Genomic DNA, 19,932 nt, shown 5'->3' with positions numbered 1-19,932 from the left:
CAAAGTAGTTGGCATTTTGTATTTTTTTGGAACTAAACACCCTCTTAATGTAATTAATTCAATGTTTTATATTTTTTCTCTACAGATCTAATCAAAGTTGTGACAAAGCCTAACATTTAGAATGGAAGTACCTAGTGCTTTCGTATTTTTTTCTTTCTAGCGAGCATTTGTTGATCACAGATGATGAAACATTAAAAAGGTAACTAAGATAAGAAGGCTAATTGCTCCTTGTTTGCTAGCATGTTTTCTAATTGCTTTTAGGGATGCGAATTCAGTCAAATATAATATACTGCATTGCTGAACGATCAACATATACACGCCAGATAAGCTGATCTGAAGATAAACATGATCACATTTTTGCCGGACAGTTGCATGCTGCAAGCAGCTGCAATGGTTGACATTTGGTCAGGGGAAACCAATTTGTCTTACCATGGAGAAATGGCATTCGGATACAACTATCAGCAACAGCAAGCCTCATCCTGTCATCTAGAATGTACTAACGGCAACACCAGTAACAGTAAGTAATCTATGTGCTCTGGAAAGCCGCAAAACTTGACTAAAAGCTTTACTCTAGGACCGACCATCATGTACAATGTTCATCCGCCTAGCACAGCGCAGCAGCAGGTCAGAACTGCTCTCACTTCAAAACCGAACAAAAGAATGAAACAAAAATGTTCATATATAGTATATCTGCCCTACATTCAGGAGGCTTTCATGTGGGACATTGAAGATCACACTGTTCTCTCTGCACAGCTTCCTAAGGAAGGCATACACATAATTCACAGCAACCTTCTTCACGAACCCCGAGTCCCTGCGCGCCTGCACGACCGTGTTCCCAAGGATGTGCACGACGCCTGCGTCCTTGCACCGGTTCAGGAACTCCAGCTCGTCGCCGAATGTCTGGCTTGAGTACCTTGTCAGGCTGTTCCCTGTCAGGGGCGACTTGGCTGGAACGATGGAGTCCTGTGATGAGTAGCTCAGGTCACCGATGGAGCTCAGTGTGTTGCCCCCAGCCTTCTCGATCAGCTGAAGTGATCTGCTGGATCTCTCGGCCTTCTGCTCCATAATGGTGAAGTCCTCGGAGTCAGAGTAGCCATCCATCATGCTCTCCAGTCTGACAAATATCAGGAGCCTGTCGAGGAGCATCTTCTCAAAGTTGTCATCTTTCTTGTGGATGTCCTTGTATCCATATCTCGCGACGCAACGGAACATGTGGTAGTTCTTTGGCCCAATCCGCTTCATGATGAACCGTTCCTCGGCTGGCACTGTATATACCGGGAGGTACTTGACGCAAACGAAGACAACAACTGAGTGGATGGCAGGGAGGTTGGTGATGAAATGAGAGAAGATGTGCGGGACGCCACTTGCCAGCTCCGTGTACACAAAGCCTATCCCAGGGACCCTGACAAGGCCAAGGCTTGGCCCCAGTCCCAGAATCCAAGCCATAGAGACCTTGCTGTGCATCTCAAATTCATAGCGCTTCACGGTGCAGAAATGCCACACGTACATGATGACGAAGAAGGTTATTGCGATGACTAGTGGAACCCAGCCACCTTGATCCACTTTATTTATGCAGGCCGTGAAGTATGGGAGCTCAACCGTCAAGGAGAGTACAAGGAAGATGACAACAAGTATCCAGTGGCTCTTCCATACCAGCAGCATCACTGGGATCATGAGAAATGTTGTAACTAGCATAACAATCACCACTGCAGTGCCTGCTCAGACAACATTACATGCAAATAAGTATCATACCGTGTATCAAATGCAAAGTGCTTGCAGAAGGTTCAGCAAAAATTGTTTTTAAAATTAGCATAGTGGATTTAACAGCTCTATTCTTTTAATGGTAGCCGTCCACAACTAGATGCATGTGATGACTGTTCATAGAGGTAGTATGTACATACGGGTGAGCATACGTGTGTGTTTGTGAGCATCTATCTATGTTTGTACTATGACTCGAAAAGAAACTACAGTATTTGCTTAAAAAATGAAAAAAAAAAAAGAACATAAGGTCCTGCTATCCACCTTCTATTTTTAGCACTAAGGTGTAAACTGATATGTGTTCCAAGTTAAGTGCACTGAAAGCATGATAGAAACAAACCAACTTGGCCCTTTTCAGTTACATATTCAAATATGCAAGGAAATAATAAAAAAGAAAGTAAAACTCACCATATGCATTTCCTATCTGGCTTTGATTCTTGAATCCAGCAGTTACAGCAATGCAAAGAATCATAAGTACCCAATTGATGTCAGGGATGTAAATCTGCCCCAGAAATTTCTTTGAGGTATGCACAACATTGACACGGGGGAAACAGCCCAGTGCAAGAGCTTGCTTAATTATTGAGTAGGTGGCAGATATGGTTGCTTGACTTGCAACTACTGCCGCAAGAGTTGCTATGATGAAGGCTGGCCAGTATATTGCCTCTGCAGCGAGAGTATCTCAACTTTAGTATAGTGAAGTGCACAAAGCATTAAAATACAGTAAAAGTAGTGGGATAAGCACTATGCCAATTTGCACATAGTGGGCCTGATATGGTGGTATAGCTGTTTACATACGAGATGGATCAGATTTGTTTAGATTTCAGAAGGACCTGGAATGGAGCGGTAGAAGGCATCAACTACATGATCCTTGTGGTCAATAATGTAGGCAGCCTGCCCAGTGTACGCCAGTAGAAGGCAAGGGAACACCACTAAGGTGAACGCAATCTGGACATAGACATGATTAATTCATTTAAGTATTATCATAATTCATAATGTTTTTGGTTATAAACACTCACCTGAATAGCCAGTACAGGGAAGTGACATAGATCAGCATACAATGCTTCAGTCCCTGGATAGAAAAGGCATATAGGTAACTCTGTTTCATCTTACAATTGATGCAAAAGTTACAGTTGAATTGCCAATGACCTGTGATGCTAAGCATGACCCCTCCAAGAGATGTCCAAATCTCAGACTTGCCCCGTCTAAAATACCGGAAGGTGTAGACCGGGTTATATGCTTTTAGAACAGAACTGTTGTATTTGTGTATGTTCACTAACCCAACGCTCCCAATTAGAATAAACCAAAGGAGCACCAATGGTGCAAAGAGCCACCCAACTTTATCTGTCCCATAGTGTTGCATGCAGAATAAGCCAATTAATATGATCACTGCGACGATTACAACCACATCTGCCAGAAATGGAAGATATTACAACAATCAGCATAGGTAAAGTAAGTTATGCTCCTCACCAGATCAAGGAAATAGTCCACCAGAGTCAACAATGAACAAAGATATAACATTATAACCACACAGAAAAGAAAAGAAAAATACCTGTACTCATATTCTGATTCTGAACCCTTATTCCACCTGCTGCTGAAAGAACTGCATAACACATAGAAATAAAACTTAGATCGCAGTTACATTGGATTTACTCAAACTAGGATTCGGAATACCTGAGATTGCAGGAGTAAGGATCCCATCTCCAATGGCGGTACAGGTACCAATGAGAACAAGAATAAGAAGACAGTTCTTTTTATATGCATGCCCCTCTAGCCATTTCTTCACTTTTGCTGCAAGTGAATTCTCCTCATAAGTTTGCCGACTATAAGTTGTTAATTCTTCGTCTGTCTTATGTTGGTTGGGTATAGTGCTGACCTTTGCATGCCGGCACAGCAGAGAATAAAGAGCAAATGTGCCACCTGTGAATAACCAGAAAAAAGAAATGTTTGTCAGGAAACTTGTGGAAACAAACTATACCAACTGAAGAAGTATTTCTTGTCTGAGCACAAAGTAAAATCTAAAATGAACTAAGAGTTTCACCTTCTACAGATTTCATGATTAGTAAAGTGATGTATAGCAATCACTCTGACATCTCATATTTAAACCATGTTGATACTCGATACAAATCCTTTGAATCACTAGAGCGATGTTTTGTCATGAGATTCTGCCAACCAAACCAGATGGTAAAATTGCAAAATCTCTGCGAACTATCAGCTCATACTTTGCAAATGTGTAAATGCGATGAGCACTCATAATTCTTGCAAATACCAAAGAAATCATAAGAGGCGACATACTAGTGTAAAATACAGGACGCCATATCTCACCTTGACCATTATCATTAGCTCGCAAGACGACAAAAACATACTTCATCAGAGGGATGAGAGTGAGTGTGTAAATGATCAAGGATAGAGCTCCAATTACATCCTCATCTTCGTCAACACCATGTGGAAAGATATTATAGAAAACATACAATGGTGATGTACCCAAGTCACCAAATACTACCCCGAGGCTTTGAAATGCGAGCCGCAGTAACAAAATTGACGAAAATTTCTGCATGAACAAAATTAAAGATGAAGTTAGTCTTTTCTTTACTATAAGAGCAAAGTTAAAGGTCTAGCAGTATAAGAGGCACAGAGCATGGCTAAGATGAATGGACAGAGCAAGTTGTAAGAATCTGAATATAGTTCCTGCAATAGGAAAGATAGCAGTAACAGCACATATTACACACAGTTTCTGATACCCTTTTATATTGAAATGGTCCCCTAAACCATCAATAGAATACTGTTCTAATGTTCCCAATTTCACATCGAAGGACCACCATGTTTCTTTCAGATGTACAGAGAGACTAATAAACTAGAAACGATGATAGCTACTCTGGGATGCAAGGATCAAAACGATACCTTTTCTCTGTACATGTTCTTCAGCTGACTGGCCTCCTCGTCCATGGGCTGATCAAGGTTCTGATCTAGTTCCCACATGCTGCCCCGGTTTGTCGTCTCGCTGTCTGACATCGACGCCATAAGCATCTCCTTCAACCTTGATCACTCCCACCTCAAAACCTCACGGCTGAGATTGAGAGCTCCCCAATGGCCGAAAGTGACTCTCCCCTTGCATGCACCGAAAATAGAACCCCTCAACTTGCCAAATAGAGCACTAGAAATTACTAAACCACCACAATCATCAGTGCCAGGAACAACTCTTGAACCCTCCCTCTCACTGCGATTCCACCTCAAATCCGCACATCTGCGGCGGCGGAGACCGATAACCTTCGGAGAAAAACCAAGAACACAAACACAGGTAACCGAAATCTGAATGCCGCCTCAAATCTTGAGAAAGAACTCGCAACCAAAACGGAGCTCTTTCCCTTCGATTTCAGAAAGAACAAAACAGAAGCTCCGGCCCAAACGCCAGGAATCGAGAACGGGAGTACCCAAATCGGAGTAAAAAAGCAGAGGATTCGCGACCGCCGAGCCGGAAATCTTGACTCCAGCCAACCTCAGAAACTTCCTTCACACGGAGAGAGACGAACCTGGACAGATTTCCCAGGACCAAGAAAACCCCAATCTTTCACTGCCCAAAACCCCGGCAAGAACACAAAGCTTCGATGCTACAGTGGCCGCCCGATGGACAAGCAGCGATGTGGGGGTGGGCCGCCGTCCGTTTGTCAAATCCACAGTAATCCAGCAGACAGAAGGTCTAGGCTGTGGAGAAATGATAGAGAGGTGGGCAAAGGGGAGAGCAGCAGAGAGCAGAGAGCTCTCCGACTCCGCACGTTCATAAAAGACGGTGCAGGAAGAGCTGGATGCCTGCTTGGACGGCAGAATGGGACCTCAGATCGAGTGAGGGAGTAGGAGGTAGGTGAGGAGCCCACCACAAGAACAAATAGAAATTGGATTTGTCACTTGGACTAAAAACCCCTACGACACAAGTAAAAAATTCATTCGCGTGCTGGTTTTGAGAGTCATCACGAGCAAAATTTACAGCAAAGTCTGTGCTTGCTGGTCCTGCTGATGCAGCGGATGAGCTGGCACTCGCAGGCCCTGGTCCTCCTGGTCCTGGTATTCTGTTGCTCCTAGATTATTAGTGGCACTTTGCACCCCGTTTTTCGGTTTGAGATCTTTGGGATCCAAATCCAAACTTGTTAGATGCCGTACTAATGTAATAGTATACTAGTAGATTAATTAGTTTGTGTTGCTTTAAGATTCAGATTTTGTCCTTGAGTTTGATTTGATGATACTCCTACTTTCTTTGCACAAGGGAGTAATATAATAGTAGTTTGTTTATGCTCTCAATATTTCACCTTTCTCCAAAGTAAGAGAGCATGTTTGGTATAGCTCCGTTAGTGCAAAAAGTGAATCTAAATCTGGAATTTACCTAGAAAAACTTACAATAACTTTTGGATTCTTTTTGGCAAATAGTAGTAAAGGGGTGTTTGGTTGGGATGTTAAAGTTTAACAGGTAGTGTAGTATTTCCGTTTTATTTGGCAATTAGTGTCCAATTATGGACTAATTAAGCTAAAAAGATTCATCTCGTAAATTATTCTATAGTTGTGTTTTTAGTTTTATAAATAATCTATATTCAGTATTCCATGCATATGTCCAAACATTCAATATGGCATGAGTTAAAATTTAACAACCCAAACCAAACAAGACCTAACTAGTATACGTCATTTTGAACTTGTTTAGATGCAAAAAAAAAAAAGTTTGCTCATCTACGGAAAACATAAACAAAGCTAGGCAAAGGTTGAAATCCTGTGTGTTTTCCCCGCATAATGTATGCGTCAGTGTTTGAAGAATCTGTTGATAGAATTTTCATTCTCCTTGGTGTAAATAAATGAAATTTATACTAGTATACGTACAAGTACGCAAGTGAAACGTGCAAACCACGCAAGCAAGATCCGTTATTCCGTTATGTGCAGTATGCACACAAACAGCAAAAGTGGCGTTGTTGGTTTGCACTCGACGAACGCAAATACACCGCAGTTTGAGACAAGAGCGCGAAACTGCCTCTCTTTACCTATTTGGCACCATTTACAGCTCCAAGCAAGCAGCCATGGCACCATTGAGAATGACGTCTGGACAATCTTCCTATATGGAGGAGGAGGCATGGACCAGGACCATTCATACAAACCGTACGTACAAATAAATACCATCAGAAGGTAAGTGGCGGCATTCAAATATAGGACTCCGTCCTTAAATATAGTGTGTACTAGATATTTTAGGATGGATTGATAGAATACAAATGAAACATACTTCATTTTTTAATCAATTTAATTTAGTTTTGCTTTTTTGTTTCTCTTTGTGTTGTGTGCCTCTTAGGCAGAGGCGGGGAGTTTTCAAAAATCTGTGTATCAACTTTATGTATTGCTCTTTGATTTAATAAGAGCTTTCGTTTCGAAAAATGAATTCTTATATGCATGATATCATCCTCGTGATTAGGCCCTGTTTAGATTGGAGATGAAAAACTTTTAGGTGTCACATCGGATGTGTCGGAAGGATGTCGGGAGGGGTTTTTAGAAACTAATAAAAAAACAAATTACATAGTTCGTCTGGAAACTGCAAGACAAATCTATTAAGTATAATTAATCTATCATTAGCACATGTGGGTTACTGTAGCACTTAAGGCTAATCATAGACTAACTGGGCTTAAAAGATTCGTCTCGCGATTTTCAACCAAACTGTGTAATTAGTTTATTTTTTTATCTACATTGAATGTTTCATGCATATGTCCAAAGATTTGATGGGATGGATAAAAATATTTTGGGTGGGGAACTAAACAGGGCCTTAGAGGGGGGATTTTTTCTTATAGATGACAAGTAACAGTACATTATTATCTACCGAATTTGTGCACCTAGCAAAATTGTCCTTCTGTCTCCCAAAATCTCTGTTGTGTAATGAAGAGAGTAGGACTGAGAGCGATTTTGAGTACTTCAATAGTTTTAGTGTTCATGGCAAGAAGGTACATTATGGTTCAAATCAAGTTTTCAATAAATAATTTTGTTACAGGTACGTAAGTACACAATTATTGAACTGCACAAATTATTATGTGGGTCAACAGATATCAAATATGAAGGTGTAAATTATACCGACTCACTTTGATTTTATTATAAGTCAAATTTCTCTAGTTTTAACAAGAAAGGCCAAAGCGAACTATAATTTAGAACCAAAAAAAAAAACCCATATCACTTGATGGATAGATATAAATAAGTGTCGGATGTAGGGTCTAAAATACAAGATGTAGTTGCCTAGTTATATATACCTCGATCCGATATAATTCATATTTTTATTTTAGTTCCGATCATTATACCTAAATCCATAAAACTTAATTGAGTAAGTGAACCGACCTCAGCTTCATCGGGTCCTCCCGATCAGGAGGCCACTCTTACCGTGTGTGTTTGGTTGGGGGTTGGGTGGGTTGGGTTGGATCCAACCCAGTTTTTGGGGACGGAGCCAACCCGTCTAGTGTTTGGTTGCACTTCTGATTTTGGGGACGGAACCAACCCATTTTAGTGTTTGGTTGAAGAATTGGGGACAGAGCGGCTCCGTTCAGTGTTTGGTTGAAGGAATTTAGTGTTTGGTGGGAGCCAACCCGGCTGGAGCGGCTCCGTCCACCAGATTTTGACGGACGAGTCCAACCCGCATCTGAGAGGAATATTTCACTCTGGAGCCAACCCAACCCTCTCATCCTCCAACCAAACAGCCACAGGAATGGGTTCGCTCCGACCCGGCTCGCCCCGCTCTCCAACCAAACACACGGTTACTATCTATTGGCTGACCTAGCACAAAAATTGACTGAAGCACATAAATACATGCATGGGTCCACCCCCTGCTTCCTGTTATAATAGTCATTGTCTTCGTAAACTATTGTATTGTCTGTATCTGAATTAACTAGTAACCAGCTTGTTGGTGGCTCAAATGAATATGATTTTAGAGATCCTGTCCACAGTACTTACCACTACTAATTAAGTACTAACAAGTTGCTTCAACTATTCTAATTAATGCTAAGCCGCGTGGCCATTGATGCTAGTCAAATCACATTAGAAGAGGCGAGCAAGGGTACATGTTCTTTATTACTACTACTAGTGCAGACACACGGTGCAGTGTGTCGCTGTCCTGTCCTCTCCACAGAGAAAGTTTAGGAGAAAACTAATACAGCATGTGGCCGGAACATGTTTACTTAATTGATCTACAGTTCTTTATTCATTTTTTTTCCAATCTTCTCTATCTGCACACATGGATGAACTAGGTGGAGCCAATGGATCTGCCGCATACATATCTGAATCTGAGATCAACTCCTACAAGCCATTTGCATGCAGATGATGCAAGAAAAGTGTACACACAAAAGCCGCACGCTAAAAGGACTGATGTGCTGAGAAAACTAAGCGATGACCTAAGGCCATCTTGAGTGGGAGTTTCACGATCCAGTTTTCAACATATCCATATGTTGGAAACAGTGCATAAGAGTCTATGGGAATGAAACTCTGTCTACTCTCATGAAATTTTTATCATCTTTCTCTTCATTAACACAGTGTCACATCAGCATATTTAATGTGCATAAAACTCTAATGAAAATTTGAGACAGGTCTAATCAGACAACTATTGAACTAAACAAACATGACATTGAGATAGCTATTTAATTATTATGCGCCTTTTCCAAAATCCGATAAGTATTCGAAAAACGCTCCGGCAATTAATTGACATAACCGGTCCCAATGGTTCCTGATCGATAAATCATCAAGAACCTTTTGAACCTAGCTCCATACCAATCAGGGTGTTGCCTTAAACACTAATATTCAAGTTAATTACATAGTCCTTAGTGACGCATAAAATTAATTAAGAAGGTAAAGATAAAGCCACATATCGCCAACATTGGCAACATGTTGCCAAAAATTAAAATATGATCTTGCTTCTTGACTTATGCAAAATGTGGGAGCTCATTACAAGCATGTTGGACAAAATTGTCTAATAATTTGGAATGCATGGACAAAAATAATAATACTTTGTATATTTTGGTGTGACGCCTTTGAGGTTCCACCTGGGGGAGTCTAGATATGGTGATCAACATCTATGAGGATATGCATTCCTAACTAAACAGCAAAGAATATGTTTGCATGGCTTTATTATAATATATAAGAAAAATAAAATAAGAAGTTTAGTAGGGTAGTTCCAATCTTCATCTGGTAGAACCTGGCTCTTGAAGCACCCAAAGGCCTTTTTGGCCCAAGATATATCAAATTCTGGGGCAATCGTCAAGTTTGATATCAAATTCTGGGGCGATGGAGCACATGGAACAACATTGTGTGCATAATTTCTCAGCAAGTTAGCCCTTGTTTAGTTCCACCAAAAAAACAAAAAGCTTTTCAAGATTCCTCATCACATCGAATCTTGCGACACATGTATGGAGCATAAAATATAAATAAAAACAATAACTAATTGTACACTTTACCTGTACTTTGCAAGATGAATTTTTTGAGACTAATTAGTTCATGATTGAACAATAATCACCAAATATAAACAAAAGTGCTCCAGTGGACCAAATTTTTTTCGTGTAAAAACTAAACAAGGCCTTAGCTAGTGTGGATAAGGATAAAGACTATTCAGAAGGAATGATGTCATCAGGGACTGTTTTGATTTTGATATCTACGAATGCAAGCATCTGTTTTCTTTTTTCTTATTTTTTTAAAAGGTGTAGGAGTCCATATTCATCAAAGTTAAAATTAAGAAATATCAATATATCTAATATCTTAAATTCATGAATATACCCATCCAATGTTCCCTGTTTATTACAACTAAAACATTACGCACAGTTGTCAATGTATTATTGTCGATACCTTATTGTATTTGTCTTTACAAGAAATCTTTTTCATCATCTAAATCTGGGACCTATCCATTGGGCCTTATTTAGTTCCAAAAATTTTGGCAAAATGGGCATTGTAGCACTTTCGTATATGACAAATATTGTATATGACAAATATTGTCCAATTATGAACTAGCTGGGTTTAAAAGATTCATCTCGCAAATTATAGACAAACTGATTAATTAGTTATTTTTTATCTATATTTAGTGCTCTATGCATGTGCCGCAAGATTTGATGTGACGGGAATCTGAAAAATTTTGCAAATTTTTTTAAACTAAACAAAGCCAATGTCGTTTGCAAATCATATGGCTGGCTAGGTCAATCTTCCTTCCTACTCATTTCGTCCCTAAAAAGATGCAATTTTAGAATGGTTTCATGTTTTAATATATTAACTTTGACCAATTATAGATAAAATATTATAAAATACTTATAATATCAAATAAACATAACTAGATTAACTACAAAATGTATTTTTATAATAATTAATTTAGAGATATAATTATGAATACTATTTACTAGAAATTTAGTCAAGCATAAAGTACTAATACTGGCATGCAACCTATAGTCGTATCTTTTTGAGGATGAAGGTAGTACTTTTTTTCCTGTGTGGGCCCTTCTATTCCTGTTCCCAGTTTCGGTCAGTACCTTGCTGTATTTGTTTTTACAAGAAGTCATTTTCAGTTTTCACCATCTAAAATTTGACACCTTTACACCATACTTTTACTTTTGAGATTATATTTTTGTCATCTGCTTAATCTAAACGTTTGATGCTCCTTAGATAGTAAACTAGTAGCAGGTTAGTAAACAATAATTAGGTGAGATACTAGGATTAGCGATGAGCACGGTCATGTCACAAGTCCCTATCGTTGCGTGGCGCGCATGTTGCATTCACAACTAAATGAGGAGTTGTTTTGATTGACTATCACAACAACCGAGTGTACGAAAAGAACAAATCATTCGCTAGCTAGGTCAGTCTTTCCTTGCTAGTACATTTTTTCCTCTGTGTCGCCCTCTTCCTATTCCTGTTACCCCCTCTTTTGGGGTAATACGGACAAATATTAATTAGTCACCTAACTCGTTGATTTATAAATTTGTTCTCATGCATGTGCTTTCATGGAAGTTGCATTGGAACCATGCATGTTTTCGTTTGTATTCTGGGTTCACAAGGCACCCGGGGGCTCTTGGCTCTTTGCCTCACAAGTCACACCTAGCGTTGTTCAACATGTGTGCAGCACACAGTTGAATTGGCAAATTTGATTCCATTTTATTAGGACAGAGAAGTAGGAGTCTCTGTCTATTACATATGCATGTTAATTAGTACAAACTCTAGGGATTCCATTTACACGGCCATGTGCTTTTTAGTTCCGGGCCTGTTTGCTAGAGCTCTATTTGATTCTGATTTTTTATGGAAACCGATTCTCTAAGAGAAGTGATTCAGTGGCTAAAAGTGATTCTCTTTTATTCTTTAGCGTAAACATATAAAATCATGATGGAGAATCACATTATAGAATTAGGAGAAACTTACTTTTTCCAGCTCCTAGCCTCTTAATTCATTTTGGAGAATCACTTCATGAAATCAGCTGGGAATCACTTTTCTCTCAAAAATTATTTGGCATAGCTCTTGCTAGATTCAACAGAGAATCAACTCCGGAAGCTCTGCCAAATAAGACCTCCATATTAGCTTAAATTATATAAATAGTTCTTTTTATGTAGTGATTTGCATGATGGAACAAGTATTTTGTTTTCACTAATTAATTGAAAGTGGTGGTCATCAAAGTAAAACGTTTTATCAACTATATAAAAGGTTAGGGCATATAAAAATAATTTGTTCATCTTTCTATGGCATATATATCCAACATTTAATACTATTTTAATTATGGTACTCCCTCCATCCACGAAAGAATCAATTTCTAGAGTTGTCCTAAGTCAATTTTTTAAAACTTTGACCAAATTTCTAGGAAAAAATGCTAAAATTTATGTATCAAATTAGTATCATTAAATTCATCATCGAATATATTTTCATATGATGCGCATTTTATGTCATAGATGTTGATTCTTTTCTATAAAGTTAGTCAAACTTAAAAAAGTTTGACCGGCACGGATTCAAGGAATTGATTCTTTCATGGACCGAGGGAGGGTTAATTTGACATATAGTGGTAAATTCTGAGCACTTGAAATAGAAGCTAGAAATAATCACATGTCTAACTTAGCTAGATACTGTAGCTCAAATTGCATACCGGGTCTTTTCATGATGCATGGAAATTGTAAGAGAATAACTAAATAATTGTAGTCAAAGAATGTAAAGTTTCAATCTTGATATGTGTGTGTCCTATAAACCAGATCGGAGGGTGTATATACTAGCGTTAATCTTTGCTTAATTTGATCTGACTTTTGTCTAGCTGGGCTCGTACCTTTTTTACAACTAGAATATATCTTTTCTACTCGTTGACAATGTCGTTAATTAGATAGATCCGATCTACTAGTTATCTAGGGCCTTGTTTAGATGTGAAAATTGTTTGGATTTTGATACTGTAGCACTTTCGTTTTTATTTGACAAACATTGTCCAATCATAGAGTAATTAAGCTTAAAAGATTCGTCTCGCAATTTACAGGCAAACTGTGCAATTAGTTTTTGTTTTCATCTATATTTAATGCTACATACATATGCCGCAAGATTCGATGTGACGGAAAATCTTGAAAATTTTTTGGTAACAAGGCCATGGCTTGTGCTCGCCGAGGATTATATTCCTTCTCAGGATTAGCAGTAGACGACGACTTTCTATAAAGAAAACCGAATTAGTTAGATTAAATATATTCAGCTCTGCTGATTTCTAGACTCGTACGTACCTTTTTCCAGCTAGAATATCCATATCCTTTCTAGTCGCTGACAATATTGGTGTTAGATCCGATCTGGTTATCTAATGCATGCTGCACCTTTGCTTGTGTATGCCGAGGATATATTCCTTCTCGTATTTGACTTATATTAAAGACAACCCGGTTAAGTATATATATTATCATTATATGCGCCGTACAATTCAGTGCAAATAGTTGTACTTATGTATATGCAAACGACTGATCAAACTATATAAAAGTTCTGACGCTTATGTATGAGCATTGAGCAGCCGGACAGACCCATAATTATGTATGAGCAGTATGCATATTAGTATTCCCTCGTTCCATCTTATAAGCGGTTTTGATTTTTTTACATCTATTTTGCTTTGTACTCCCTTCATCCCAAATTATAAGTCACTGGTACAAAGGTATACTATACAGGCGGTTGGTAACATATTTGTACTGGCATTTTCTATCACCGTCTACGCTGGAGGCCAGTAGAAATGGGCCAATTTCACAAGTGGTTTCTTATGAGCCTGAGCCGCCTGTAGTAAACATTTCCGCAGACGGAACCGCCTGTGGGTTTTTTCTATAGAAAATATGAAATCGTGTTTTAAAATAAGAAAAAAAAGATTTAATCCGTAGAAGTCACAGGTCACGTATTTTTTCGCGTAAAATCACGTGCTACGCGGCTAGTGGGATTCAAACCTGAGACCTCGCCCTCGCACATAACCTCCTCTACCACTCCACCTATCACTTGAATGCGTTTATATTAGAGTTTAGTTCCCCACGTATTATCCTAAACTGAGCATATATTGATTATTTGAGGCCCTAAACAGATTCAAATGGAAAATTATCAACTACAAAGTTTCATAACTTTTTAAGATCTACAACTTTTATATTGGTAGTTTCTCCATCTGAGGTCATTTACAAAATTTAAATTTCAAATTTGAGAAATTCAAAAGTTATTTTCAACGACAAGATGATCTCAAATGGAAAAATTATCAACTACAAAACTTCATAACTTTTTGAGATCTACAACTTTCATTTTGACAGTTTTTTCAAACGAGGTCATTTGAAAAGCTCAAAAAATTAAATTTCAAATTATTTTTACAGGCGGTTTTCTTAAGCAACTGCATGTAGAAATATAATTTTTAGTGGCGGTTCCTTAGGAAAACCGCCTGTAGAAATACATGATTTCTACATGAGGTTTTCTTAAGCAACCGCCTCTAGAAATATGATTTTTAGTGGTGGTTCCTTAGAAAAACCGCATGTAGAAATACATGATTTCTACAGGCGGTTTTGTTAAGAAAACCGCCTACGAAGATGCATCTTCACAGACGGTTGGTAGTTCTGACACCGTCCTTTTTATACCACAGGCGCGTGATAACTAAAACAGCCTGTGGTATAAAAAGGGGGCGTCGGCGTTGTACTCTTTTCTACTAGTGAGTTATTCTAAGAATCTTGAAGAGTCAAAGCATCTCAAGTTTGACCAAATTTATATGGTAGGATAATAACAGTTATGAAATAAACTAAGTATCATTAGGTTCTTCATTAATTATATTATCATAGTATATCTATTTGATGCCACAAAACTTTGTAATTTTTTCTATAATTTTGATCAAACTTAAGATGCTTTGTTTTTCAAGATTTTTAGAACGATTTACAATTTGGGATTTGGGATGAAGGAAGTATTTAGATACAACGTATACGTAGATACATAGTAACACTAATGCTTTGGATTGAGTAAATTTTCTAGCTCAAGGGAATCTCTTCGTTTTGGCACAGAACAATACACAAGCTAAGTGTTCAGGAGCTATTTTACTAGCTTTGATTTGCCCATTTTCATTAGAGGTCTTCAGTAGGATTAATAACAAGGAAATGCAGTGCTTTGGTGTGCATATTCACACAAATTAATCAGTTGCACGTGCTTTGCTGTGCATGTTCTTCTTCTGAAATCGAAAAGACTGGACCAGGTGCGCCCACTTTTCAGTTTTATTTGCCTTTTTTCGTAGCTGTCCCGAAGCTGGACTTGTCGGTACGCGTGGCAATGCTGTTGGGTCGGTCCATAGGTCCATCTCAGATTCTCAAGTCTCAACAGCTGGGTATATTCTGCTGGATATTCTTTTCGTTCCGAATCTAGCCAATCACTTTCCTGACTTAGGCCTTGTTTGGGTTTGTTTAGATGCGAAAACTTTTTAAATTTTGCTACTGTAGCACTTTCGTTTGTTTGTGGTAAATATTGTCTAATTATAGACTAATTAGGGTCAAAAAATTCGTCTCGTAATTTACAGACAAACTGTGTAATTAGTTTTTGTTTTCGTCTATATTTAGTGCTTCATGCATGCGCCGTAAGATTCGATCTAACGGAAAATCTTGAAAACTTTTGGGTTTTTGGGGTGAACAAGGCCTTTATAGTTCACTCCAAAACTTAAAATTTTTTCAAAATTTCTCGTCACATTGTATCTTGCACTCATAATGAAACATTAAATATAGATAAAAAAATAATTAATTGCACAGTTTGTCTGAAATTTACGAAACAAATCTTTTTAGTCTAGTTAGTCTATGATTGAAAAATAATTGCTAAATAAAAATAAAAGTGCTATAGTACTTAAAAACTTTTCACCTCCTCAACTAAACAAGACCTTAGGCCTTGTTTAGTTCACCCCGAAAACCAAAAACTTTTCAAGATTCCCCATCACATCAAATCTTGGAGCACATGTATGAAACATTAGATATAGACAAAAATACAAACTAATTGCACAGTTTGCTTGTAAATCACGAGATGAATCTTTTAAGCCTAGTTAGTCCATGATTAAATAATATTTGTTAAATAAAAATGAAAATGCTACAGTGCCGAAATCCGAATTTTTTTGAACTAAACAAGGCCTTATTATGAGAATGCCCCTGAAATAAAACCAATTAGAGCATCTCCAACAGTTTTGTATATTGTTTTTGCATTCTTGATTTTTGCCAAAATTCACAAAAACATTTCTCCAACAGTTTTGCATATTGGTTTTGCATTTTTGGAAACTTGGCAAATTTCAGAGGAGGCTTGGCATTTATGCAAATCCATCTGCGACTTGGCAAACACCGATCTACCGTGACTCCCGTGCGCGACCGCGACTCCCACGCGCGATCGGAAACCCCCCCAATCCACCACTCCTTCCTCTACATTGCCATGGCGCACACGGGCCTCGCCACCGCAATGCTCGTGCTCTACGGCCTCTACCTGCTGCTCGCCGACTTCCTCCGCCTGCTGCAGTGGGCGCTGCTCTGCTCTGTCCCGCTCCGCGAGACGCAGCGCGTGAACGTCGCCTTCTGGGCGCCGCACTGCTCGCGCTGCCGCTCGCCGCGCTCCAGTCCTCGATCACCACGCTCGCCGACGTGCGCGCCGCGCTCCCGCACCGCCCGCTCCCAGACTCGCCAGCGTTCCCACGTCTCCTTAGCTGGCTCGTCTCCTTCTTCTTCTTTCTCATCCTCTTCGAGCTCCTCAACACGAGTGGCGGTGGACTTCCTCAACGCGAGTAGCAGCGGACTTTCTGAACGCGCGAAGAAAGCCCGTGAACTGACCGAGGCCGTGCATGAAAACTTTCGGCAGTTGGGTCCACATTTTGGTAAATGACAAGTCATATTTGCAAAACTCTTGGAGATGTCTTATTTTTTTCCTTCCCATTTGCTTTGTAGAGTTGGCAAACTCCAACAAATGGTAAAGAAAAAATGCCAAACTGTTGGAGATGCTGCCCTGCTTAATAACACTATTCTCTTTATATGCAACTATTACCTTTATAAAATTATCATGCAATATTCTGATGATTATGTTCTCCTTATAAAATTACCAGTGTTGACATCAAAAGGACAAGAGAAGTTGTCATTTGGAACTTGGGAATCACATACAAGCAAAAAAAGCATTAAATTTGGGACAATTTGGAGTAAATTGAGCAAATCCTAGGAAAACCGACTCAGGCTAGTTTCTCGATGATCGAACCTTCTAAGTACCTTGTCGTTGCCACCTCTGTACGAACCGTGCATAGGCTTTTCCCAAACCACCCTAAGTCGATTTTGTCTATTGGAATCTATTTTAAGCTAAATTCAATGTAAACTCCTCTGACCTTGTGAGAAATTTACATATTATTATACTTTAGAAAGGTTTTCTATTAGGATAAGATCACCCCCTCTCTACTTATAATAGGATTATGGCCGATTAAGTTTAATCGTACACAATTGAAAACAAAATCTACTCTATAACTTTTTCTCCAAATCTTTTTCAACCTCCATATTGTTGTTAATCGCTTGATCCGAGAAAACCAACAATGACACCCTAGGTTTGTTTGCTAGCCGATCTAGGAAAACCCAATGACATATCCTTGCCTTTATAGGGTTCCTCCTAGACGAGAACTTTGATAGCTTCTTTGCTAGTTTACTCGAAAACTAGTTGTTCTTTGTCCATAGTGCAATAGCTATCATTGCTGGTTTGCTTGAAAACCTTGCTGCTCTTCACTGCAAATGCTTGGTGGTTATCCGCTGTGTTCTTCGGTCCATTTGCAACCCGTGTCTTCTTATTGATCTTTACGTCCACTGTTACAGTCATTTAACCCACCATGTAAATGCTACACGATGGCTTGACGTGTTCGTTTAACAAGTTGTTTATCCTGAGTAATCACTGTTTAGTCTGTTTAAAAGGTCATCTAGCTTGAATAGATAGTTAAATGATAGGTGACTGTTTAGTCTATTTAAACGTTTAGACTAACATTGTTTACATCAACACACTTTTTAACGACTCAATTGGGGAATAATTCATTTTGGCTCTAGCAACCGAATTTAGTCTTGCCTAGCCAAATTTTTTATTGATCTATCCCTTTTGTGTTCGTCGTCACTATTGCATCTAGCCCAAAAGGTCGAGCACATCTGTTATTAATCACCTGCAATTTTGCTTGCTGCGGTGATCCTTGGACTCGCCTAAGGACTAGCAGCCGAACTTCAGAGAAAAATAATTGTGTTAGTTTGTTCGCTACTACACTTGCTCATTTACTTGTGCAATTTTTGCTTTCCTTTTGTAGCTCGACTAGTTAAATAGAGTATTTCGAGTAGCTTGAGTGCTCTAGTAGTAGGTTGTTGTTTTACCTTCCCACTAGAATTGTGTAGGAGTGCTTGCTTTGTTTGCTACAGACACGCTTATTAGGATAACCTTTGTTACTAACATTTATGCCTAATGTTTGTGTAGCTTATATATTTTTAAATAGGCTATATATTTACCCCCTTTAGCTATGTTAGAGGTCCTTACAGCTTGGCGGGGTTGTCAATGTTGCCGCCAAGCTGACATGCTCTCATTTGGAACGCCACCACTGCCGCACCCTCGGCCAAGCAACCTTCAATGTGTCCTTTGCCACGTCATCACACACGGAAAGCACCGTCGATGGGACAGGATGATCGAGAGGCACTAGTGAGATTGAGTCATTGAGAGATAGAGGGCGGTTGAGTTGTGTGAGGAAAAGGAGGGAGTTGGAGAGAGAAAAGGCTAAGGCTCCGTTCGTTTATGCCATTCCTGGCCAGGAACGGTCAGGAATGGTTCCGATGTTGTATAAAGTGCTGAAGAAAAGGCATACCAGGATTGAATTCAGACCGGGTTGGTCCACAACCGAACGGAGCCTAAGTGAGAAAGATAGGGCACGATATGAGAAAGATAGGGCACGATATATTCTAGATCTAAAATAAGTTGTAGAATGTCTAAGGCCTATCTCTAAAAGTGAATTTTATATTTTTTGAGGTGAACCCTTCAAGATGCCTATTTCTGTTAATCAAGTTTTTTTTTGTAGATGGTTATTATTTATGGAACAATGGTTTTATTCGCTTGAGCTTATCTCTTTCAGTCATAACTTTTCTGCCAAGCGACTAGACTTGATCTTTGTAAATGAATCAACCGCCTCTCTGAAGCTTACAAGCTATTTCGATAGGGAGAAGGTGCTAATTTTTGACCACATGTGTAAATAATATATGGCATGTCTCTTATATTCGATTTTGTGCTAGCGTGTACGTTGTATTTGGACTAAGGAGGTATTAATGTGTGAGGAGTGGGCCGGATTGGCTTGTTGGGCTTATGGTACGTCTAAATGGAACGAAATGAAGAGAGATGGGCCACTTTGGGAGAAAAAAGATTTCGGTTACAATAGTCAAATTTTTGTTTAGTCAACATGCATGTAAAGAATAACTAGCAAATATGCCCGTTGTAACAGGAGAAACAAAATTATTAAAAAAAAGGACCAGGGAATGCTCTCCTTGTTTCTTCCCACATTGTAGTTCTAATCTTTCATATAAGTTAGCTAGGAGTTTTGTTGCCGAATATTAGAGATTTTTTTGTCCATAGGATTACAAGGGAGATCTATACTGACTATTTATGTTGTGTCTCTCTATGAGAATTGCAATGGTATATACATATAGTTTGGGAGTATATTTATTTATACCAATTTGGATAACAAATCACTCAAGA

At 39.0% G+C, this 19,932-nt stretch overlaps 1 protein-coding gene across 4 annotated transcripts; it reads right to left on the bottom strand.

The window, feature by feature from the left end:
• On the bottom strand, positions 335-5,633 carry LOC8085154 (putative potassium transporter 12). Of its 4 annotated transcripts, none has more exons than XM_002443974.2 (9): positions 4,657-5,633; positions 4,081-4,306; positions 3,430-3,675; positions 3,308-3,358; positions 2,905-3,165; positions 2,775-2,827; positions 2,589-2,703; positions 2,167-2,421; positions 335-1,715 (listed from the first exon to the last, which is right to left on the bottom strand). In XM_002443974.2, the coding sequence occupies exons 1-9, from the start codon at positions 4,780-4,782 to the stop codon at positions 676-678; spliced, it is 2,373 nt and encodes a 790-aa protein (XP_002444019.2). In that variant the 5' UTR covers positions 4,783-5,633; the 3' UTR covers positions 335-675. The 4 variants fall into 4 exon arrangements, with proteins under 4 accessions (XP_002444019.2, XP_021320893.1, XP_021320894.1 ...); XM_021465218.1 differs by lacking the exon at positions 4,657-5,633 and adding an exon at positions 3,797-3,920 and having other exon boundaries at positions 4,081-4,222; XM_021465219.1 differs by lacking the exon at positions 4,657-5,633 and having other exon boundaries at positions 3,430-3,546; positions 3,632-3,675; positions 4,081-4,178.

The sequence above is a fragment of the Sorghum bicolor genome, chromosome 7, assembly GCF_000003195.3.
Source record: "Sorghum bicolor cultivar BTx623 chromosome 7, Sorghum_bicolor_NCBIv3, whole genome shotgun sequence".
Lineage (NCBI taxonomy): Eukaryota > Viridiplantae > Streptophyta > Magnoliopsida > Poales > Poaceae > Sorghum > Sorghum bicolor.
This window is presented reverse-complemented; position numbering and strand designations above follow the sequence as displayed.

Bases quoted from the DNA above. Each gene is read 5' to 3' on its own strand.
- LOC8085154 (XM_002443974.2), bottom strand. From the start codon at position 4,782: ATGCTTATGGCGTCGATGTCAGACAGCGAGACGACAAACCGGGGCAGC. The intron at 3,166-3,307 runs GTATTTTTCTTT...CATTTCTGGCAG, and splicing joins GAATCAGAATATGAGTACAG to ATGTGGTTGTAATCGTCGCA. The intron at 2,828-2,904 runs GTCATTGGCAAT...TTTTCTATCCAG, and splicing joins GGTCATGCTTAGCATCACAG to GGACTGAAGCATTGTATGCT.